The following is a 24,871-nucleotide window of genomic DNA, read 5'->3' as shown; positions in this document are numbered from 1 at the left end:
GTGTGGTGGTGTGTTCCTGTGTCACCAGGACTCGGAGTGTCAGGCTCCTTCTGTTGAGCTGACAAAGCAGGCAAATAGCAAACGTGCAAAGAGCTCTTGGTGTCGTCACAGGAGCCCGTTATAGCTGGAGGAGCGGTTTCCTTAGGAGGCTAAAATCCAGAAGAAATGAGAAAAATACTGTATCCAATGCAATAAACGTGTGCACAGACTTAGGGAATAAGCAGGTCAGAGGTGGCGCTGGTGACTGTGTGGCTCATTAGTGTATTCAGTGTCTCGTGTGAGTTAATTTCTACGGCTGTGTAACAGATTACTCTGGTCTTTAGCATTTTAGGCACACATATTTGTAACCTCACAGGATGTGAAGGTCATAAGCCAGGGACATCTAGACTCGTTAGTCCTGGTTTAGTAATTCCTCGGGAGCTAACACTTGAGCTCTCAAGCAGAACAGCAGCACTTGATGATGTGACAGGACGGCACTGGAGAAGTCACTTGCTGTTTCTCACGCCCTTGTAGCAGAAGGCTTCCTTCCAGCCTTACCCCACAGTGCGTGAGCTGAGGGGGAGGGCAGAGACATGCATAGCGAGACAGAAGTACAGTGTCTTTTCTAACTGGGTCTCAGAAGTGGGTGCATGATCAGAGAGGCTGTGCTGCATCTGTGCCCACTTCTGCTGTGGTGTAGTAGAAGGACGGGAAGGCTGGGTGGCAGGGGTTACAGAGGCTGGGTGGCAGGGTACAGAGGCTGGGTGGCAGGGGTTACAGAGGCTGGGTGGCAGGGGTTACAGAGGCTGGAGCTGCCCACCAGTGGGATAGGAGAAGTGTGTAAGGAAGGGACAAATAAACTTTTGCCATAATGTTGATCCTGTGAGAGACACTTGACTCTAGTCCTGCTGATGATAACATTTGGGGGTGGGGGGTGGGGGAATGGGGAGTGGGGTTTGGGGGGGTGAGATGGGGGGGGTGAGATGGGGCTGACATATCTAGTTGAACATTAATAAAGGACAGAGAGTAAAGGGACCTCTTTAAAGGTGACAAGATCAAGTTTAATTCCCCCAGTACTGAGAATGCTTGCAGGATTTTCTATTGTAGTGATGGAGAACACTTAATGGTAGAGATTAAACAAAAGATAGGGATTTTTACAGGTCTCCAAGGAAGATGTGCTACTGTTTTTCTAATGTTGACATTTCTATAAAAATATTTTTGAAGCTTTTCCAATTGAAAAAACATTTTCTTCCTCCCTCCCTCCCTCCCTCCCTCCTTCCCTCCGTCCTTACCTCCTTACCTTCCTTCCTTTCTTCCTCTCCTCCTCCCCTCCCCTCCCCTTCCTTTTTTTTCCTGAAATTTTTTTTCTATCAGAAGATTAGAACATTTTCCTTCCCTTCCTCCACACCCTCACTTCTTCCGTTTCCTTGTTATCCTTCACATCCATGGCCTCATTTTTCATTAATGGCTGCTATGTACATATGTGTATATAACAGATGTGCATCCCTATGTATGACCTACTTAGTCTGCATGCTACTTGCATGTGTGTTTTCGGCAGATCACTTGGTATTGGTTAACCAGCTGCTGTGACCGTCCCTGGCTCAGAGTCCTTTGCTCTCAGCATCCCTTGGTGGCCTGCAGTCCTTTGTGTAGGGTCGGGGCTTTGTGAGCTTTTCCTTGTCTGCCTTGCGATGTCTGTAATTGTCCTGTTCAGCTCATGTTCGCACAGTCATGTTAGCAGGACTTTGTAGCTTCAGACATTGCTAGATCTTTCTGGGTTGGTTGCCATCATGAGCCACGCCGGTGATTGTGAACTAAATGAAAGGTATGCGTCTTCCCAGGTGCTTAGTCCGTCGCTCTCTAGTGCTCTCCAGGTTTGCTTTTCATAGTACTTTGAGAAGAATTAAATTTTGGAGAGGCAGAAGTTTGATTTGTTGGTTTAGGCCAGGTGACTTAGGTTTTATCTTCTGAGCAATTCAAGATGATTGTGTTAGTTATAGTAAAGAATACGATGGTTTTAAAGCTCTGGAGTTTTATGAACTTTTTATTGTAATAGTTCTGAAATTCAAGGCTCTCTCACCTTCTACTGCAGGATCGGAGGCGTCAGGACCTCAGCTTCTGCCGGTGAGAGCGCTCAATGAAGTCTTCATCGGGGAGAGCCTGTCATCCAGGTACCTTGTAGCTTATGATCTTGAATATAGAGGTCAACTTGGCTTGTAGAAATAATGACATAAATAGTAGAAATTAATTATTTAGTTAAATTTTTTCCAAAACCATAATAGCTATGGAAATAGAATATTCTATGAGAAAAAGTTTGTGAAGCTTCAAATTTCACAGTTCCCGAGTCCTTACTGCACTGCTCTCCGGGGCCTTTATCAGAGTGAGGATTTCTAAGGCCCCAGAACCAGGCGCTAGGCATACATTTGCAGGTGATTCATAGGTTGTGTGTATTAAAGTGCCTTTCCTAAAACTGAGTGTGGTTGCATGTTCCTGTGCCCCAGCTGCTCCCGAGGCCCCCAACAGTCTTGTTAGAGCGCAGGGCCACGGAGCTCGAGGTCATGGTGTGGGCAACAGTGGAAAACCTATCCTCCTGGTTCTCTTCACCCTCCCTCTTCCCTGTCCTCTCTCCCTCACAACATAGTGAAACCTCTCTCACACATATATATGTGTACACACACACATTCTTTCTCTCTCACACACATACACTCTCTCTTTCTCAGATACACACACACACTCTCTCTCTCTCTCTCCCTCTCTCTCTCTGCCTCTCACACACACACACTCATACATAAGACAGATTTTTCTCTTAGAACACATAGATCTCTTCCCCCTTTTCTCTCACATAAAGACACATGCACAAGAGGAGAAAAATGTCTCTACTTAATAAGATATACTTAAATAAGCTGATTTGCTTATTTGTTCATTTATCTATAGCATGCAATTATGAATCACATATTCCATTTCACTGTTGTGGCCTTATGCTTACACAGTTAGTAATTCCTTAGTCTCACTCACTTTTGTCATGTGTGGCATTAATACTTTTGATTAGTCTGAGCCGGTTGGTTGTAGGACATCCCTTATGTTACCTCTGCATGGTGTTTACTGCATAAGCTTCAGATAAGGTGCTTTTGATCCTAATCCTGCTTTGTAGCTGTTCCGTGTTTAGTGTAACCGTAAGGCAAGTGTTTCGTCAGTTCAAGGTTAATGCCTTGATTAAGGGCTGGAGGTAATCTTCAGTGGCAGAGTGCTGGCCTTGCATGACTGAGTCTCTAGGTTTAGTTCACAGTAGCGCATGCACATGCACAGGTAGATATAACTACTGCCAGCAAAGTTAATTTAATGTAAGAATATAACATATACTTTATTACTGATAAATGTGTTTTTTTGAAATATCAACATTTTTTCCCCCTCTCTTTAAAACAACATGGTCACTCTCTGTAAAATAACCACCATGAAATAAAGTTGGTTCCACTGTGGTACATTACACTTAGTTTCCTCATTTTATAGATTGTATAAATTAGATGTAGACTGGAGCTGAGTTCATCTCCTACTGCGTTGCTACAGAACCATACAACTCTCTGAGTGCCCTGTCATTGAGTCCCTAGTTGTAACTTATGAACCGCTGCTAGTTCTTCTAATTGCAGGTCATCTCCTTTCATAAGGAGTTGATGACGAGAGAGATTTGCCTACTAAAAGTGACTTCCACATTCCAGCTAGTACTAAGTGGTTTTATTATAAATCCAGTTTTCATTAAAATGGTGACAACTAATGAGGCAGAATTATTTGAACAATCCTTTTGAATTATTGTGGTTATTCCATTGTATATAATATTTATTCAATAATAATATCGTGCTGAGGGGGGTATGATCGGGATGTAAGGTAAATAAATTAACTAATGGAAAGGAAAGAATCTATTATGAGCCTGTTACATACCATGCATAAGTCACTAGGGATACAAATATATGTATGAAGAAGATAACAGTATATTAACATTTTGGAGGTTAGTGCAAACATTTAAAATTTTAGAATATTGTTTCAAGAAATAAAGTACAGAGAATTTATAAAATATTCACATGAAAAAAATTATTTATTTTAACATAGCAAGAAATATGATCTGTCAGTTCATAAAGTTTTGTCTCCTGCTGCATGTCAAATTTCACACAACATGGAGATGATAACAGCTTTTGTGATATAGGAGAGAGGAGAGGATGAGAAAGGCACCATACAGCATCCGTTAAATTAAAAAAGCTATGTGAGTCTGTGCTTCCTGTGGGAAGCCGTTTGTGGCTTACCCTACTGTGTTTGTAGAGGCGTGGCTGGCTGCAGAGAGCTGCTGCCTGCATGGCTGCATACATGGTGTTTACTGTACAGGAGAAGGGAAATTGGGACCAGATGATGGACTTGGGGTCAGTGGGGTCTCCCAGGGTGGTATCTGCTGCTGCTTTTCGTTCTTATGGCTCTCCTCAAATCTTCAGTAAGATAAGCAAGCAGTGATTCACATTGGAGGCGGTTGAACACAGTGTGACTGTTATTAAGGCATCAGGGCTTATTTTTAAAGACTCTGACTAGACCCTTAGGCAGAAAGAACATGAACACAAGTGTCTGCTATCTGTCAAGCTGTGTGTATTGTGTTCTGTCACTTAGTGCTCACAGCAGCCCCTGGAGGAAGGTGGCTGCATTTCTCAGTGAGAGCAGTGAGTTCCAGAAGGGTCAGATAATTTGTGTAGATCTCATAATTATTTAGAGACAAAACTTCTCCTGATCCCAGAGCTGTGGTGAGGCTGTACTGTGCTCCGGACCTCTACGTGCTTTGCTTGGCAGATGTGGAGGGCAGCAGTGGTTTTTCCTGCCTCAGTTTTAATGTTCTCAGATGGAAGAACATTTTAAAGGTCCATGTTTTTTCTTTTCTGTCTGTTCTAACCTAGAATGCCTTATTGTTGGGCTGTAGCAGTGGACAATTTAAGAAGAAATATACCCAATCTAAAGGGACTGTGAGTTTTTTTTTTTTTTTTTTTTTTGCTGCCTTAAAAATAATTTCCCTTGAACAAAAATCCTGTGAATTAACTAATCCCAATAGACCTGCATGTAAATGACACTAAATTTGCTCATCATTTGGGCTCCACGCGTCTCACCTGGCTGTCATCCTCTCCCACTTACTTCTGATCCTCTGCGCTCTCACTCCACCTTTCCGCTTCGTTCTAGCACAGTAGCAGCCATGGCTGGGAATCTGGCTGCCTTGTCTGTGCATAGTAGGCTTCTAACGTGCTTTTCCGAGGAAGAAATAACTGACCTGTGAAATAGAGTAAAGGTGAACTGTAGGCCTGTTGTCCTTTATAAAGAACAGTAAGGAAAGAAACAATGAAAAGAAGTTATGTCACGTAAAACTCATTAGGAACTTGGAGAAGAAGTTGAAGGAGTTAAACTGAATTCCTCTCGTGTTAGTGTGTGCAGGTACGCTTAAATAACCTTTTGGAAACCTGTATCTTATTAAGATTTTAACTTCTTCATTTGCTGAAGAAAGAGTCAGTGTTTGTCAGTGACACCATCATTTTAAGATAGTTTATACATAGTAGGGTTTTACATATTTCAGAAGTTCTTTCTGCCATCCACTCTGTGTTTAAAGAATATTGTCATGCTTGCTGGTGTCCAAAAACTCATTTGATTTTATATTTATGGACTATTCTAAAACATGTCAATTGTTCAAGAAATGATAGTTCTGATTTTACTTGTAGTTTTTTTGTCTGCTGGTATACAGTTGGTTGAGAATTTTCTATATGTTTTTTTATCTGTTAGCCCACTACCATTTAAAATGGTATACTAGCATGTGGCGTAAATAAGAATTTAGCACAAAGAATTAGATATAGAGGGAATTCTAAAAAGGAGGCGCCGTATTAGGTCCCATGAGAGCAGCACTGAGAACTGTCCAAGCCCTGTCTGGAACACTAATGTTTTGATAGGAAGGGGTATGTAGATCAGGAAGCCATGCAGATAAGCAAACAGGTTTCCTTCTAATTTTTTTTTTCATGTAATCAGGACTGGAATTAGCATGGTGATGTCTATGCCTGCCAAGTCAGACATGTCTGGTCAAGCTGATTTTACTTAAATTTCATGAACTTTGAAGGCCTCACACATCTCGGTGAACAGTTTTCCTTTTCAATTTCTAGGGCTTCCTACTATGAAATTTCAGTTGATGATGGCCCATGGGAGAAGCAGAAGAGTTCAGGGCTCAATTTGTGTACTGGAACAGGATCAAAGGCCTGGTGAGTCGTGGGATGCTACCTGTCAAGGCGTATGAACTCGGTTAAGCAACACAGTGTATCCTGTGTGTGTGTGTCTGCATCCTCTACTGTGCCGTTCAAAGCGCATCTTCCTGTCTGCAGGTTTTTCCCTGTCTTGCATGCATTGTTTGCCTCTGTCAGTAACTACTCAGACTCCGCCTCTAGAGGAAAAACACTACTTCCACAATTCTCTCTCCTTCTTGCTGCCCTTTGCTCTTCCCTCCACACACATCATGCCAGGTCTTTACCCTTCCCAAATCGGTGCCAGCTTTCTCAGCTTCTGCTGCTGCTGCTGCTGGTTGGGTCTGAGTGTCATCATTTTTTTGCTAGATATTCTTTGTGCCTGGCCTCCTTTTCTCCTGGCTGTCAGCTAAACACTACCAACAGAGTGATTGTGGTAAAGTGCAGAGTGCTGTATCTAAACACACGCAAAGAGCGTGCACTGACTGCTTTAACCCTGGCTGGTGCTGTCCACACACTGCTTGGTCTGACACGCACACCCTGGCGAGTATTGCCATGGCTGTTGTCCACTCTCTCCATGCCTGAGCCCTCACCCTACCCATCAGTGCTCCCAACGCCGAAGCCTGCTTGTCATTCTCAGCACATACCTTGCTCTCCTTTAGCCCTTTGTTTTTGTTCAATTCATCTTCCTGCTCTGGATTTCTGAATACTCTACTGTCCACCCAGTGAGAAAGTGTCCAGCCTTCAAGTGCTGCTCTCTGTGGCAGTCGCTGTTAACCTTGGTTTCTTTCCTAAGCACAATGAGGGGACCCCTTTCATCCTTCACCTTCTCTCAGAGCTGGCAGAGAGAGCACTGTTACTAGGCTAACAGGACGATGGTTTGAAAGGGTGGCTAGTGTTTTGGTTTTCCTCTTGTTCAAGTTTTGCGAGTAGCAGGGTACAGTGCCTAGTACATATTTATTCAGATCTTTCTTAAGTAAATGGATGCTCTCAAAAACAGCACACACAGTGTTATTTTAGTTCTAAGCTGTATTGTTACGGCAAGCCTTTTAAATCCCAGCACTTAAGAGGCTGAGGTCAGAGGATAATAGTTTGAAGCCCTTGGGGCTCCATAGTAAGACTCTGCCTCAAAATAAAAGAAAATGAAATGAAATGAAAGGAAATAAAAATATGAAATAAAAATATAAAATATAAAATAAAATAAATAGAATCTCCTCTGTCAAATGTCATTTGTTTGCTACCTTTTCATAGGCATCGTTTCCTTTTGTTCATGAGCCAGGCTGGCAGCTTGGCTCAGTGGATGAAGCACTTGCCAAGCTCACCACAAGCGTTCAGTCCCCAAGGCTCACATAGTGGAAGAAGAGAACTCCCAAAAGTTAACTCCCTGACTTCCATGCATGTGGCAATGATTCATGCACTTACCATTCCCCATCCCATCCCCCAAAATAACAAATAATTGTAAAAATTATATCATCTGATAAGTTGCAAAATTAGTTTTTAACCATCTTGTAAGTGTGATAATGAACAGGTTTCATGGAAATATCTTTTCAACTGAAAATGGTAAGCACATCTGTTGAAGTCCAAAGTGAGAATTAGAAATGGTTCCTGGGAGGGAATCTTTCCTTTTTCTCCCACAGCATTCTCTGTAAGAAAGGACATAATATTGTAATTTGAGTACAGGTTGGGAGTTAGGCGAGCTTAATAAACCACTTAGTAGTTTTACCACGTGACAGGAAAGAGTAGGATTCTGTTTCTTCATCTTGTCTTATGATTCTTGATGGAAAAAAAAAGTTTATCTGACATTGGTTTTTGTTTTGAATATGAACTTTGTGGGGATGTGAGACTCAGGGTAAGCTATAACAAACCCCAGGTAACAGAAAACCCCCAGTCTTAGTGGTCTAATACAGTAAGAGCTCATCAACGTCCAGTGTGGGCCTTCCTAGTTGACAGGCAGCTCTCCTTTAGTAGCTATGCAGGGAGGAAGACTCCTGCCATCCTGTGGCTCTGCTGCTTCCCTACATGGTGATTAAGGTCACTGTATTGAGCTGCAGGAGAAGGGACACTACGGATTGTCCCCACGGGGGCTAGCGAGCCAGGCTTGTGTTGGGAACCACACTAGCCCGAGTTTGGCGGCCACTGTATCCCGGCCCAAGCTGCCGCTCTGGTCCTCGGGTTGGGGTTCAGCAAGAGAGAGAGTGAGGATGGACTCGAAGAATGGAGACCAGACATTGTGTGATTTAATCCTGTTTATTCTTCAGTCTCTCTTCCTAGTCCAAGTCCCAAGTCTTGAGTCCCTAGTTCCTAGTTGTACTCCTTGAAGTGTCTGATTCTCTGTTACTCCAAATTGTTCTCCTCTGTTCCTCCAAATTGTTCTCCTGTACTGTCCTAATTGTTCTGTCTAGAGCCAAGTGTCTTCTACCTAATGTCAAGTAATCTGTTGCTTTTTCTGTCTGCCTCTAGCCTTTTATATGTCTCACTTCTAAGCCATGACTTCAGGTCACGTCTTTAATCATGCCCTTAGGTCTTGTCTCTAAATCTGATCTCTACACTTCTAAGTCACACTCTTAAGTTACACACCTTTAATCTCACACACCTTTAATCTCGCACCTTTAATCTCAAGGTATCTAAACCAAGATTATCAGAGTGTGCTCAGCTGTTGTAGGCTATTGTAATCCAAGTCTCATGTCAGGGTATATGGCTCAAGATGGCTGCAGAGCTGATAGCCGCTTTCTGCTACAAGTCGGCCCCCAACAGGCTTGAGGATGTTGTTCACTTGGATTGCCTGAGTCAGTACTTAGTGCCATGGTTCTATAGTGAGCGGGGCTAAAGTGTGAAATCTAACCATGTATACAGGCTGAAAAGTGTTTGGAGAAAGCTTATCTTTGCACAGTCTGACATTTTCCCACAGGGGTAGGACATAAGAATTGCAGTGCTTAGCAAGTGATGGTCCCTTTTCATCAGTCCTGTGAATGCGATACATGTTTGTACCCCATAGACTGGCATCAGTTAGCTTCTTAAGACAGCTTCCAGTCTGCATTATATGTGGAAATGGAATGTGTGGAAATACACTTCAGTTCCTACCCAGTTTATCAAATTAGGATTTTTTGTAGAATTGGCAACAGGTTACTTTCAAATCTTTGCAGTGCTTAAGTGTTCTCCAGTTGCAGCTTCTGTATTCCTCTCAAGAGTAAGGAGACTTTCCCCGTCAGACCCACAGCAATAGATTTTTTTGTTTTAACCCCTAATTTGTAGTTGTCTTAATTTTAAGAATTCTTTATATGTTAAAGTACATATTTCCCACTCTTTAGTGTGCTTTTAGGACAAAAACAAGAACTATGTGCTTGCTTTTTTCTAGGTCATTCAATATTAACAGGGTCGCAGCGCAGGCTGTTGAAGATGTTTTAAATATTGGTGAGTACTGAAACCACTGTTGTATACTGTGGAGTTATTGTGTACGATGCAACGGGCATGCTGTGTGTTTGTGTTGTGTGATTTACAATACGAACTGAAGCTTTTTCCATCTCTCCTCTGTCAACAGCAAGACGACAAGGAAATATGACTCTTCCATTGAACAAAGAATTGGTAGAAAAAGGTTGGTACCACATGGTATTCGTTACAGATAGCTTATGTCTGTCAGCTTTGAGAAAGAACAGTATTACGAACATCTGCCTAATTAGGTGTTAAAACACTGTCCTGTTAAATATGGCTAAAAAAGGTAACTTTAAAGCAGGGCTCCCAAGAAGAAGCTTTTAAATTACACAATTAATTAATTGTGAACACACACACACACACACACACACACACACACATCCATCCATGCTGCTTGTGGAGGTTAGAGCACAACTTAACAGAGGCTAGTTCTTTTATCTTTTGGAGGCAGGAGGATGGCTGCCTCCTGTGGATGTGAATTCAAATCATTAGGTGTGATGGCAGGTATCTCTGCCTATGATCCATCTTGCCTATTCTAAAACTGGAGTTTTATACTGTCATTTGTGTTCACCATGAAATACAGCCCATATGATACGTGACTGCACCTGTACTTCCTGGGTGGTAGGGTGAATATGGATGTGTTTTAAATAGGAAACTAATATTTAAATTGATGCTGTCCCAGTAGGTTTTTCCTTAGTCATGGTCCTGATTTTCATGGCATTAACACTATCAAATGGATTCTGCTTATTTTCAGTTTGAGACTTAAAAGATTTTAGTCATGGCCTGTCAGTTAGCATTAGCACTTAACTAGTATCAAGGAAAGGAAATTGGCACCTGCAATTTCCCGTTATATAACTTAGATTAAACATCATGAGAACTAAATATAGATAGCTGTGGCGGGTGTTCTGAGTGTCCTGATTACCCTCAGGGCATACATGAATCAAATAATCATTTGTGCCTTACGTACAAACATGTACTAACGTTATGTCAAGAGCAAACCCCAACACAGTAAACATAATACAGCTGACATTTGTATAATTTCTGCTGAAGTTGTACCCAGAATGCAGAGGTGAACTTTTATTTGATAACGTGTAAAGGCTCTACTGAGCGGATATTTCTTTGCAGATTTTGAGCTGTGTACAGAAGCTAGCAGGTCAGTGGCAGTTGCTGTCACAGACATTTCCAGAACCTCCCTCTGGAAGTTTCTTCCATAGCTAGCACATTTTCTATTTTACTTTTGTGGTAGGTTAGATTTGAAAAAAGCAAAACCAACCAAACAAAACCCAAATATGGAATTTTAACCTTACCAAGGATTTAAAAAAAAATGACACTTTTAGTAAAAGCTGTGTACCTTGATAGTTGAGCCGTTCCCAGACTAGTGTTGCTATGAAGTAATTCCTGGGCACTGGGCAGGGCTGGGCTGCAGGCTGTTTTTCCTTGATCACACATCTGTCCCAAGCCTGTTTCTCTTCTTAGTGCAGTTCATGAAAGCTCATGTAATCCTCATTATGCAGCCCTTACTTACCATTCTGTTCTTGATTCTAACTTTATTACTACATCTTTCTAGCAAAACAACTAAAACTATTTCCTTAAACTTTCTCCCTATAATTATTTAAATTCTCTAAGGTCATTAATTCATCTAAACAGCATTAATTCATGAAAATTCATCTTCATGTTAATCTGCAGGAAATTTGCCCAATAGAGTGGGCTGAGTGCACCCACTGCAGCCATCTCCAGGAAACGCATTTGCTTGCGGTAGCCTTTCCTAGATGGCTTCTGTCAGGAACTTGACAACAGTTTTGAGTTTTTCTTACTGCTTCATTCCTACTTTTTAGTATTTATTTTTCTCCTGTTCCCACTTGTACTTGTTTCTTCTCTGTTGTGGGTGATGGATGCTTTCTGTGGGATAATAATTGAAGCTAATGGTCATGTATTCCTAAGGCTTTTTATGGGAGAGTATGTGAGTTCCCAAGAGATGCTCACCACATGCTTTCAGTCGGAGATGGCATGCTCCTCAAACGAGCTTCTCAGATGGGACTGCCCTTTATTAAATCTGCTGTTCTTCCCTTATAGTAACAAACGAATATAATGAATCATTGCTCTACAGTCCAGAAGAACCAAAAATACTTTTCAGTATTCGAGAGCCAATAGCAAACAGAGTTTTCTCAAGCAGCCGACAGCGTTGTTTCTCCTCAAAGTAAGCAGTCTTAGTCTCTTCTTTCATTCCAATAATACACTTAAAAGAGGAACAGAAAACAGAAACAAACAAGCAAAACCATCCTTTTCTTGTTGAGTCCTTAAGACAACTGTTTTTTCTCCTGCTAGGAATAAACATTGTATACTCTGCTTTATTCAAGTTAGAGTTAATTTAGATTTGCAAATCTAAGCTTATTTGTATGTATTTATATTTAACTGTCTTATTTTAGAATGTTAACTAATATAGATAGGCTTCATGACAGGTGATTGGAAAAGATACTGTAAACACAGCATGAAATGTACTTGAACAACAAAAGGTTGATAAATAAATTTGCAAAAGATATCTGGTCTATCTCAAGGTATTTGAGATTATCTAAAATCACTGCTCCAGAAGCAGACACAGTGCCACAAGTGGAATTCTGTATGATATCACAAAGTGTAGATGTGCTGCAAAGTGTATTAAGTTACTCGAGGTTATTATGTATAGTGAATGTACAATGTACATGAAATGTGAATTTTGTGTAGATTTGGGTTTTATCCCCAGAAACCTCATTTTGTTTATATATGTATAAATGTATGTATATGTGTATATATACACACACATATATACACAGATGCATACATATACACACAGACATATATACATATATATTTCATCCCTATATACCTCATTTTTATACACACACACACACACACACACACACACACACACACACATACACACATACACGAGCAAGATTTTTATTTCTAGGCATTTTAGTTAAGGGCTACTCAGCCTGCATATAAAAATTCTAGCAAATCCGTAAAAGGCAGCCAGTACATTAAAAAAAGAAAGGCAAAGATATTTGGTTTCGCAAAGCATATGTAATAAATGTCTAAAAAAATGCTTAATCTTATTCATTTGTGGAATTAAAATATCCCCAAACTGTATGACAGAAGCAGAGTTCAAGATTGGACAGTTACCTACAGCGATGGGTAGTGGTCTACTTGAGGAGGGGTGGAAATAGCAGCTGAGAGAAAGTACTGGTGCTGTCGTTAGGCTTTTACTCTTCTCTGCTTACATTACATAATCCTTAAGAGAAATGATACCGGAGAATGTACTCAGCTCAGCACTTAAAATCCTTGAATGGAAATAACACTGAAGTGAATGGTTCTACCTTGAATTTTAAACGTGAGCTGTAGATCATGTGCCCGTATTGTTTACAGTCACTGACTGCCCAAACCGGAGCAGCTAACTCTCACAATCAAGACCAGATAAGCTGCTAGTTATGTTAAGAAAAGCCAGAATTTACTTAGGGTTAAGAGCTTGATATTTAATGAGTCATCTTTTTCCACGTAGAGTTTGTGTTCGTTCTCGATGTTGGGATGCCTGCATGGTTGTGGATGGAGGAACATCTTTTGAGTTTAATGATGGAGCCATTGCTTCCATGATGATCAATAAAGAAGATGAGCTTCGAACTGTGATTCTAGAACAGTGAAGGGTTTCCTCAGACGACGGATTTGATTACTAGAGACATTTTTTTCCTGCAGATACAGATGACCAGCCATAGACCGACCTTGTTATGGCTCTTAATGACGGGCTACCACGAGTGTCGAGGTGACACAGTGGGATGCATGTGCTCGCCTGCTGATTCTGACCATGAGACAGATGGACTAAATGGACGAGAATTATGTGAAAGCCTTTGTATTATTTACAGTTGGTAACCAAGAGCATTGATACTCTTTAGAGAGGCAGGTGAAATAAAGGAGTAAGGATTTAGGATTTGAAATTTAACTGTACAAGTGTTGTTTTCTTCCTAACTTTGTGGAATTGGCCACATGTATTATTTGATTACTGCATTATTTTTATAGTACCTAAAAGTAAAGATTTTTAAAAATTTTGATGATGGAAAATTTTGATAAATCCTGATGTTGACTTAACTGAAGTTGGTAAATGTGTTTTATATAGCTAAGAATTTTCTAATTCTAGGAAACAGTGATGAAATCACTACTGATTGAAAAAAAAAGTGGGATCATTTTTAAGATTATTTGTAGACAAATTCTGACTTGTTTTGGGTATGTCAACAGTGCTAGATGAAACACATCTATGGGAAAAATCATGAAGCCTTGTAATTGTTCAGGCAAGTAACTGAATCCAGTAGCTCCTCTCTTGTTTTTTAACTTCTATTATGAAATCAAGGATTAGAAGGATAATCAATGATTGTGTTCTGTTAGTTCAGTAAAATGTTCAAAAACCCTTCCTTTAGTATTGGTGATAGACTATTTAGTAAACATGTAAGACCTAAGACATAGTTTTGGAATTGCCTTAAGCTGGTATTGTAATTTTCATTTACTGTATTCTAAAACTTAAACAATGAGATAAATCATCAGAGCCTGCCATCTTCAAGTATGAAAAACACTTTTATTTTTGGAGGAGACCATTTTAATTCTTGATTTTGTTTTCACAAAAAGCTCCCATTGCTAAATAATAGGTGTTATTTTCATGCCAGTTTTTTCAGATTTGTGTATTTTCACTTGTTGGTGAAATTGTTTTTTTTTTAATTGACAAAATGTTTATTGAAGACTCATTCTGTGCCATCTATCAAATGTTATAGATATATATATACCTATATCACAGAGTAGATATATCATATATCTATATGTTGCATAGACATTGAAATAAACTATTTATGGAACTTGGGCCCAGTGAGCTCAGAAGTTAGAAACTAGAGCTTGGATGTACGATCAGATCAAACGCTCTCAGCTTTGCCAAATTCAGCTCGCTGCTCTTAACAATGAGAAATAATGAATTGTCACTGTGTGAAGTAGTTTAATCTGTGTTTGTTTAGTACACTTCCCTGACTATCTGTAGAAGGAAATAAATTAGTGTTTTTGCTGAGCCAACTCTAATTTTCACTTTAACTTTTAAAAAAAAAGGATATATTTAAGATATCCCTTTATATGAAAGTTAAATTCTACACTATAGAATTTCACCTAAAAGGGTTAAAATACCTTGTTAGGAAAAAAAAATATGCCACTCATATCTTTAATATATTTAGATCTGGTTGTCCATGATTTACCACAGACCTGTTTATATGTACCATCAACTGGTAGCTAGCTGTGTGGAATTGTTCTTAAGCTACCTTTGGGAAAATATTAAAATGACTTAGTATGCTCTGCCTGTAATCTAACTTCTGCTCTGTGGCAGGCAGGGATTTATTTGTGACAGAGTAATAGCAAAGGATGTTGGGATATCAAAAATGTCTTTAACTGGGTTAACCTTTAATGGCCACTTCGTGCAAATAAAATTAAACCATTGTTTGTTCAGTTTTACTTTGTTTTCTTATTTCCTAAATTATTCTGAAATCACTACATGAAAAACCCACATTTTCCCCTGAATACTGTTTCAAGTCTTCATCCCCACAGGCATGTACTCTGTGTACTGCAGACTTGGTTCATCGCCATTATGTAACAGAATGGTAATCTGAACCTGCCTATTCAGAGGGCAGAGGGCTTAATTCAAAAATGCATTTCTCATATAACAGTTCAATGTTTTTTGATGTTCCATTATGTTTAATATTCTTGAATGGATAGCTTCTGTGTAACCAAACAATTTCATTTTTATGCAAGTAGAATAACAAATAATTATAATAGATTCATTTGAGCTAAAGTGTCAGGTAAGAAATTAAGGGTACAGAGGCTGGGGTGATGGCTCAAGCATTTAAGACTCTTACTATGCAAACAGAAAGATAGGAATTCAAATCCCCAGCCACATTAAGGAAGTGTAGTATGGAGCTGAAGCGGGCAGGGGTGTGCGGCAGAGAAAGAATTGCTGGAGCTTGTAGGCTGCTAGTTTAGGTGCAGGTTCAGAATGGTACAGCAAGACACATCCTCCTGAGGAAGCCACACACAAGAGTGCATACTCCTCACTTACTTACCTCTTCATACACAAACAGAATGATAAAAATGACAAAAAGTACTTGGAGGACACTTAACTGCTAAGCTACGAAAATACTATAATACGAGGCGTTCTTAAGGCTGCGTTTATCTATATCCGTAGACTTAAGGGCATTAAAAACATCGGATAACAACTAATTCGATAACGTAAGATAAGTAAATATACTGTCAAACTGTAATCCTAACCATCCGGGGGGTAAGGGTAAAACTGAGAGCTAAAAGCCTACTTGGGCTCTATGGCAAGACCCTATCTCAAAAAATTTAGTTTCCAAAAGAATAGTCGATTTACGTTCTCTAATGCAGGTATTTTACTTTATGAGGGATTAGAGGGCATAAGTCAACAAGAAGGCTATTTTGTTCTTTAAGGAAGGTGGACATTTTAAGTCATATCATTTATTAGATAAGGAGCTAAAAAGGACCCCCCCCCCCCCATTTTCTGGCCTCTGCAGGTAGACAGACAGACAAACACACACACACTGAACGCAGCAGGTGGATCTTTAAGGGGGACCTATCAGCACTGGGAATGGTGATACAAGCCTGTGATCCCAGCAAGCACCTGGCAGGCAGAGCCTGAGGATCCCAAGTTCAAAGCCAGCTGGGGCTACACAGCCATCTTGACGCCATTGCGAGATACACAATGAGGTCTTATTTCAGAAAGCAGAGAAAGCACACAAGGAAACACGTTTGGAGACCGCTCTTCAACCCCTCTCTGACATTCAGTGCTTAAAATTAATGCCAAATCTCTATCTTTTATATATACAGAGTTACTTATGAAATTACAAGTCTGTGTTTTGTTTTAAACTTATCTTTGTATGAGTGAATGGATGAAATCAGAGTAATAAGTCTGGCCAGGATTGTTGAAACGGATGAGGAGGCCCAATGTATATACTTTACATGTTACATCATTAAAAATGAAATCAGAACTATAATGGTGCTGTTAAAAAGCAATCAGTAAACCTGGGAACTGTCAGCCTGGTATTAAAATGAAAGGTTCAAATGGACTGAGCTATTGGAAGCTCAGGCTCGAGCTGTTCAAACTGTCTAAAGCATGGAAAACAATACAGGCTGATACAGTGTTACGTCACATCAGCCAGTGGAATTCCATTAGTTTATAAGTGTTCTTGAGAGCACACGAAGGCCAACAGGCCTGTAACACTGTTCAGATGCACTTTGATTTAAGTACAAGGGGACAGGTGGCACTTGTGGCTGAAATCTTTACCTGACCCACATGGTACCCAAACTTGATGCTTTCTAAATTTAAGGACTGCAGGAAAGGATATACAAAGTAGCTCAAGTTCTTGTTCTTATAAAAATGTACTTTATTTTAAAAATTGGTCTATAAAAGTAGAAATCACATACAAAAGTACAGATTACTGCGACATGTTGGCAAAAATAGCTCACAGCTGGACTTGCGTAAGGAAGAACAGGTACTGTTATGTCTGAGGGCGCCTGGAGGGCAGAGTCCAACCAGAGTCTGCCGTCAGCCCATCACGAATGTGTAAACAATAGTTTCAAGTAGTAGTTAGCACTCTTTTAACTACTAGGGACTTGAAGCATGACCATTCTTGTGTGACACTTAAAACGTTCTTAGGTCTAAGCAGATGAAGGCACCTCATGTCATTAACTCAAAGGTTTTGATGAAGAGGGTAATAGAAATGGATTGTAGTCTGAAATACTCGAATAAAAGAGGTTACTGCCTTAATTGTGTTTTTCATTTTCTAAGAAACACAATTTGATCCTTTTGCTTCTCTGTATCAAGTGTTAAGAAGCACATCTCTTATCAGAAGGTTTAATGCCCAGTGATTCTTAAACACTCGGCTGAAGTTCAAGCCGTGCCGCCTGCTCTGTAGCTGCACGTGCCCATGCTTCCCGTGGGAAATCAGTTTTACCCAACAACTTCAGGCCCAGTAACCTAATGGGCAGTTTCAAGCAATTACTGTATAAGATCACTTAAAAGAATTTCAAGTCCTTGGTCTCAGAGTAACATAAAAATAACTGCAGTACTAAAGGAAGGACCTGCACACCCAATCAGCTCGGGATTCTGTCTGACCTCAGAATGCTGACCAGAATAATATCACATTCCTAAAACAAAGCAAGTAATTTTAAAAAGCTAAACAACCCACATATATTGTAACATACAGCGATTATACAGTTTAAAAAGCACGCAAGTAGATTTCCTTACCTAATTTAAGATTCTGGAAACAGCATAGTTCCTAAAAACATTAAAGGATACTTCATATTAACCTGGTTTTAGCAAAAAGCCTTTGAGGTTTCAAATCCTATCCTCCTGCTCTGGCTATGTGTCTTTCTGTGTCTTTCTTTTTCTTTTTTTCTCTCATTTAGAGTTTAAGGCACACCATGCAGGACTGTGCTTCTGTTACACTAACTTCATACCTGCACAAAGTTGAAATGTGTTATTCCCAGAAAAGACCACCTCAAATGCTGCCAGCCTCAGCTGCTTCCGTCCAGCTCACCATACATATAGCTTATTCTTCAAAGTCAAGTTTTATAAAATACTGAATAATTAAATAGATAAAAAGTTATTATGACAAACACCATGAAGATTGTTAGCCAGGGGTAATTTTTAAAACTCGATCCTAAATAGACTTAATCAGAAGGACACTTGGAAGAGGTTGGCTCAAATTTTGCTTTAAAAAAGCATTTTGAAATAATAGGCTCACCTAAAATTTCCAAAGACCTAACACTTAGGCCCTAAGGGCACAGCACTGACAGAATTGTCTCTATATTTTTTGAAAAAGTAACACTTCAGTGGCTGTCCCTCGAAAATGGTTCCCTAACACACATGTAAAGTGAAGGCTAAGGCAAAACCAGTTGAGTAACCAAGGTCTCTGACAAGTGGCTCTGCTGTCTGTGTTCCTCCTTCCAGAGGAAGAGGAGACACTGCCCCGCAGTAAGCACTTCATAAACAACTGGGCTTTTGTAGAGTCAGTCGGCACTTGATACCCCAAATCTCCGGGTTCTTCTTGTTGTCCATAGTTGGCCTTGCAATGGAGGTGAAATAGGCACAGTTAATCTGCAGCCGAGGAAGGGCTTCTCTCAGCAGCTGAAGGGTACCGTCTGGCACGATTCCAAAAACTTGTAGTGTTTTTAGTGTGGGGATTTCTCCAAGTTCACTGGAAAGGAAGAACAAATTCCAGGAGGTATGGAAATTGTCAGACTACTTATTATAGCCCATTGGTTATCACTGTCTATTGTTTATCAGTCTACAGAATGCAGCCTAAAGACATAATCCATAAGAAATGATTTATGGAAATAACCCAGGGAAGGGAAAGCTAGGAAATAAAACAGCCCGACCTGCGTGGGTTTGGGAACCAAGCCTGAGTGTTTCCTTCAGTGTGGCTCCTGTGAACTATGCAGTTTTATTAGTTTTTTTTTTTTTTTTTTTTCCTAATTGAATTCAATTTGCCTACTTTCTCCATTCTTAGTCCACACAGGTCTCTGGAAGGGCTACTGTGATGTGAGCAGGCAAGCCAGAAATGGTAAAAGCAAATGTTTCACTGTGATGTCAGCTGGAACCTACCCAAGACACATGTAATTTAAGAATCTGGACATGATCTTTATTTGAACTATGCTCTCTCAGCAGAGGACACCAACAGCATCGATGGCAGTTTGGCAGTGGCTCACCAAGGCCCTACTCCACTGAAACCCACCAGTGACTTCCTTAGGCTGTTCTTTAATTGTGATTATAGAGGCTACACATAAAAATGGGATACCAATTTATAGCAGACAGTGACCTTTTTCCTACATATTTTCCCTGTTACTGATAAGACAGACTTTTGCATACATTCCATGCTACCTGATAGACAGCTGTGTTACCAGTGAGATCTGAGGGTCACACAAAAGTGACCCTGTTTATCTAAAGAAAACACTTTGTGGTTTTTGGCGCTGATTCTTTTTAACAGGTCTGTATGCCCAGTTTCATCTCTCTGGTCTGTGTTTGCTCTAGGTTGGGACACAGAGCAAAGTCTCAGGACAGGGAACATTTATTCTAGAAATTCAGCACTTCCCCCAACCCCCTTGGAGATCAGTGAGCACAGCAGTGACCTTTAATGTTGTCACAGTCAATATGTATTCAAACAAAGCAGGTTTGTATTGTCACTCGGCTGCCAATGGCTCAGCCTTCCAGCATACTCCATACAATGTCCAAGACATCCTCCTGAAGGCTGTCAGTCCATGCCACTCACCTGCCCCAGAACCACTGATCCCTCAGAATGGTTGAAACCAGAAGGTTCGTTAGATCTGAGGCCCATCTGTGCTGAGGCTCTATGGGTCATCTCATTACCCCTCTAAATCTATGAATGGTACAGGTAAGGACCACACTGTTTACCGCTTGTGGCAGAATACAAGATGCAGAATAAGTTGGAAAATAAAAGCACCATCTAAAAAAGAACATGTTTGCTTATAAGGGGCATCGAGGTCAGGAGGTCACAAGAGATCAAAAGGGAAGTCAAGGGGAGCATATTGCATCTTTTATCTTTGAACTTCTGGAATGTACAAACAAATACACAGACAGAACAGCCGTGCACTGCAACTCCTGTGTGACATCTGTGCATCTGAGGACTCAGGTTCTGGGACATCAGGCAGCCAGACCGTGAGTCATCTGCAATGGGTATTTAAAAGGAGAAACCAGGTGGGAGGAAGGAAGACAAGCTTCGGCAGATGGCAGAGGGAGTGTTCGTGCAGCAGCGTCACAGGGTGCTCCTGGCCTTTCGTGTGAGAGGGAGCTGCAGGAGACAGGATGAGGCCCCACCACAAAAACCCATCACTGCCTCCTGTGTGCATGGCGTGTGACTTTACAACGGGAGAGGAAGGGAACTGTTTACAGGACTTTCTTTAACTTGTGTAAATAGTAAGATTACGTTTTTTAGGGCCCTTAGTTCCAAGTTTAATAAAAAGGCATTCATCATACAAGAGGCTGGACCATAGGCCAGCCTGGGGATAAATACTGAGACTTGATCTCAAAAACAGAAAAAGACACTTAGAAATGTCAAGAATTGTTCCTTCCCTCGTCTTCTTTTGACATAACCCCAAATGCCTTATGTAATGAATCTCTTATCTAATGAATTCCAATTCTCTTAATTTCAAATCAGTTTCCTCCCCATCTTGGGTTTGTCACGGAATGAGAAATAGGGAATACTTACAAGAAAAATTCAGTGGGAGGTAACACCAATTGAGGATAAAAGTAAATACAGCAGGGGTTTCTGAAATATTTTACAACACTATCGAAGACTGCCATTTTACTTCCCCACTTCTGAGATAAGACATCAGCTGTTTTTCAGTGTGTCTCAGGCTGCTGTGTGGACAGTGTCTGTGAGACACACCAGTACTAAGACCTTCAAACGTGTTAGTTGTCTGGAAGACCCACCTTAGGTGTGGCACCAATGAGTTCACCTTAAAGAATCATTAGTATTACATGATGCTCACGGAACCCTGCGATGTGCAAGGATGGCATCGTACGGTTCTCGTCCAACTCTGCTCTGACCGGAAACTAAAGCCCTGCAAGGATGGCATCGTACGGTTCTCGTCCAACTGCTGCTCTGACCGGAAACTAAAGCCCTGCAAGGATGGCATCATACGGTTCTCATCCAACTGCTGCTCTGACCGGAAACTAAAGCCCTGCAAGGATGGCATCATACGGTTCTTGTCCAACGCTGCTCTGACCGGAAACTAAAGCCCTGGGCTGCCTTACGTCTTCAAAGGTCAGATTTTGACAAGCAGTAACTCCCTCAGCTCCCCTAGGTTGAGCCTCATGCTCTTCACTGATCATGTGGGGAGAACTGTGCAGGTAAGCCGTGCTCCCACAGTTTACAAGCGATTAAAACGGCAAGGATCAAAAACGGCTAGGAAGAAAGAAAGCATTTAAGTACTGTGTAGCTTCTCTTCACAGTGAAGGAACAAACCCAAGATGTGAAGATTCACTTGAGAAAAGAAACCAGAAAAGAATAATCTCCCTCCTGGGAAGCTGCCCAGGGAGGGGAGGAGTCTGACTGGCGAGAGTGGGTGATGGAGATACTTTGTGTAGATATTACAAGATCCTAGGAGTTCTGCATGCAGGGGATTTTTATTAGAGTTCCATGCATATGAATTTGATCTGCAACATTTGCATCCTTTTTAGGTAGTGTTTTTCTAAACAAGATACTAGCTAAGGCTTATGAGATGAAGTAGAATGACTGATTCAGCCACGTAATTACCAGACTTCCCAGTTTTACTCAGTTCTTTATAGATTATTTATTACTGAAATTGATCTAATCTATTCATTTGAGGAGTAAATAATTTGTTTTCAAATTCACCATTTTTAGGTAGGCAGAATTAATATTGGCATTCTGATAGCAAGATAAAATAGCACCACAGTCTCCGCCAAGCCATGTGACCTTTCTGCAGTACAAAGAAGGGCACCTGGCAAAGTGCAAGGTTCTAATTCCTTGTGTTTTTCAAGGAAACTGATATACATTTGTATTTGGTATAAGAAAGACTTTGGAATGAAGTAAGCAATGTCCGGAAGATTCTTAACTTTATGGACCTACATAAGATGCCCTCTGTTCAGCCCGGCATCAGGCTCTCAAAGACTAGTTCTCATCTGCCAGTCCTTCACCTTCTCTGACCATCGGGATGCCCATTGTTAGATTATAGGAATTCCCTGTAAACTTTAAGAAGGGATGGGAGATGTCTCCCACTCACATTGGATCTGCCTTCTGTGCTCTCAGTGGGTGCCTCAGAGGTAAAGCTTTTGTAAGTCCTTCAAAGACACTAGGACAGCATTCTAACACCGTGATGCCAACAGCATCTGTTAATAAGCTCAGTCAATTCAGGATTACCAGACATTTTAAGCAAACATTCTGTGAACTATTTCAATATTCTTTCCTAGGCATTTTGGGCAAATTAATATCCATGTTCATGTTCTGAACATGGATTCGTTTTACTACTGAGTTTTGGTCTCTGCTTAAATGCAGAACATACTTACAGTAGAGTTTCAGGTATTATATCATAGCACCGGCTGAGCGAGAGGTGTTGGAGGTAGTTGAGTTGAAAAAATTCTGGAAAGCAGTCATTCTTTAGCATGATACTGTCACTGCAACCAGAAGGAAGAAGGATTCAGAACCACACTGACTGAAAGTGCTACTGCTTCATCCCTTCTTCTGATCCTTCTCCCACTTCACAGACAACCAACGGACTCCCAAGTTTGATCAAAAACGGTACCTTAAGTCGAGGCGGACGAGGTTGGGGCATCGTTTAATTATGGTACAAAGATCTAGAAAAACCAAACAGATGTCATGGTCACGGCCACTGTTAAACAAGAAAGGAGAAAAGGGTATTCGGGGCGTCTGGGGCAAGGCAGTTAGAGAAGTTTGACATTACAAGTTTCCTGCCGAGAAAGTCCGGGAGAGCACCTGGGAATCTCTTATTATGTAGCAAAGTAATTGGCTGGGAAGAACAAGAAATCCCAATTCATAACAGCAAACAGAAGGACAATCCGAACAAAACCAAATGCCAGTACATAAAGGCAACACAACAGTGTATCGAGATGTCTCTTCAGTTCAGAGGGGAATCATGGACGACTTATTAAAAAAACCGTTCGGCCATAACTGTAAGAATGAGTTTTCAACTCAAATTACAACCTAGTAAATTCCATATACAGGTTTTAAATGCAATTTTCAATGAATTACTTGTGGAATCTTGGGTTAGGTAAAGAGTGCCTATACATAAAGAAAAACCACCTGTAATCCCAGTACCGGGGGCAGAGACTGAAGAACTGCTGCAAACTGTAGATCAGTCTATATAGCCAGTTCTAGGCCAACCATGGCTAGATAGTGACACTGCCTCAAAAATAAAACAATCAAAGTTCTGCCATGCTAAGGATATAGAAGTATCAGAAAAGGTGTGTTTGACAGAAGCTAAATAGATTGATAGTCTTATGTAAAGAAAGGATAGACAACATAAACGTATCTGCTAAAGGATGGAGCAAGAAGTACTGGGAAATAGCTTCTCAGGCTGGCAAGATGCTCGCAGTAGAAGCACTAGCTATGAAGCCTTGCAAGTTTGGTCATTTCTGGAAGCCACAGGGTGGAAGGAGAAACAGACCCCAGCAAAGCCTCCGATCACCACGAATTTACCATGATACACTCCCTGAGAGTTTCCAAAATAAATAAATGTAAAACAAATGTCAGGAAATGTTTTGCATGAAAAAACAAAACAAAACACACAGATACACAGTGCACTGTAATCTTAATCTAATGAAAACACACAAACTCATACAAATAGAGAAACGGCAAGGCTTGAAGGAAATACACCAAGGTGTTAGCTGCCACTACAGCGAGCACTGGTATTATCCACTTTGCAAGATTTGTTGGAGGGTGACATAAACTGAGTTATGTTTTTAGTGGAAAACAAATTTTAAAATGTAGCTTATTTAAAATAGAAAATGCAGGGAATGGACGTAGATCTCTGGCCACTCATGAAGACCAAGTGTTAGTCTGACAGATCTTAGTTCTTATTAAGCCTCAGAGAAATACTTTCTAAATATTACCTAAATTTTTTTTTTTGTTTTGTTTTTTGTTTTTTTTTTTGAGACAGGGTTTCTCTGTGTAGCCCTGGCTGTCCTGGAACTCACTCTGTAGACCAGGCTGGCCTCGAACTCAGAAATCTGCCTGCCTCTGCCTCCCAAGTGCTAGGATTAAAGCCAACCTAAATGTTAAGAAACATTTCAAGATGTTTGGTTCACATCTTTTTAAACACAATAAAAATTCAATAAGCAAATCACCTATCCCCATGGTGAGCTACTACCACTCTCAAGATCCCAGGTAGGGTTGATTTTAGTACTGAAATTAATTTGGCTTTATGCAGGTAGATTGAATATTAGCCACAGACTGAGCTATGGAGCTAAACAACAACAACAGACACCATTCCTTTTGTAACCACTTATCTGTACAAATTCAGACTCAGTGTTACACACACAGCACAAAGCACAGCCAAGTGTCAACTTTACCAACACTCTGGCTGTTCCCCTCCCGACTTGAAATGCCTGTGTTCATCCACATTGTCTTTTAGATGAATTAGGAAGTCAAAGGTATAAA

The 24,871-nt window shown here is 40.6% G+C and overlaps 2 protein-coding genes across 4 annotated transcripts in view; one reads left to right on the top strand and one right to left on the bottom strand.

Annotated features, from left to right (window-relative positions):
* Positions 1-15,149, top strand: part of Nadk2 (NAD kinase 2, mitochondrial) — a 38,383-nt gene extending 23,234 nt beyond the window's left edge. Inside the window, exons 7-13 of one of the 3 annotated variants that reach the window (XM_034523403.2) lie at positions 2,072-2,150; positions 4,905-4,970; positions 6,144-6,239; positions 9,574-9,629; positions 9,757-9,810; positions 11,721-11,844; positions 13,183-15,149. In XM_034523403.2, coding sequence (XP_034379294.1) covers positions 2,072-2,150; positions 4,905-4,970; positions 6,144-6,239; positions 9,574-9,629; positions 9,757-9,810; positions 11,721-11,844; positions 13,183-13,321 — 614 coding nt within the window. In that variant the 3' untranslated portion in view covers positions 13,322-15,149. The remainder of the gene's footprint in view (positions 1-2,071; positions 2,151-4,904; positions 4,971-6,143; positions 6,240-9,573; positions 9,630-9,756; positions 9,811-11,720; positions 11,845-13,182) is intronic. The other 2 variants (XM_076916110.1, XM_034523401.2) reach the window with 2 other exon arrangements.
* A 1,920-nt stretch (positions 15,150-17,069) lies between these two features.
* Positions 17,070-24,871, bottom strand: part of Skp2 (S-phase kinase associated protein 2) — a 28,506-nt gene continuing 20,704 nt past the window's right edge. Inside the window, exons 8-10 of the mRNA XM_034523688.2 lie at positions 22,998-23,049; positions 22,762-22,869; positions 17,070-18,913 (exon numbers count right to left, since the gene is read on the bottom strand). Coding sequence (XP_034379579.1) covers positions 18,700-18,913; positions 22,762-22,869; positions 22,998-23,049 — 374 coding nt within the window. The 3' untranslated portion in view covers positions 17,070-18,699. The remainder of the gene's footprint in view (positions 18,914-22,761; positions 22,870-22,997; positions 23,050-24,871) is intronic.

Source organism: Arvicanthis niloticus, chromosome 19, assembly GCF_011762505.2.
Source record: "Arvicanthis niloticus isolate mArvNil1 chromosome 19, mArvNil1.pat.X, whole genome shotgun sequence".
Taxonomy (NCBI): Eukaryota; Metazoa; Chordata; class Mammalia; order Rodentia; family Muridae; genus Arvicanthis; species Arvicanthis niloticus.
This window is presented reverse-complemented; position numbering and strand designations above follow the sequence as displayed.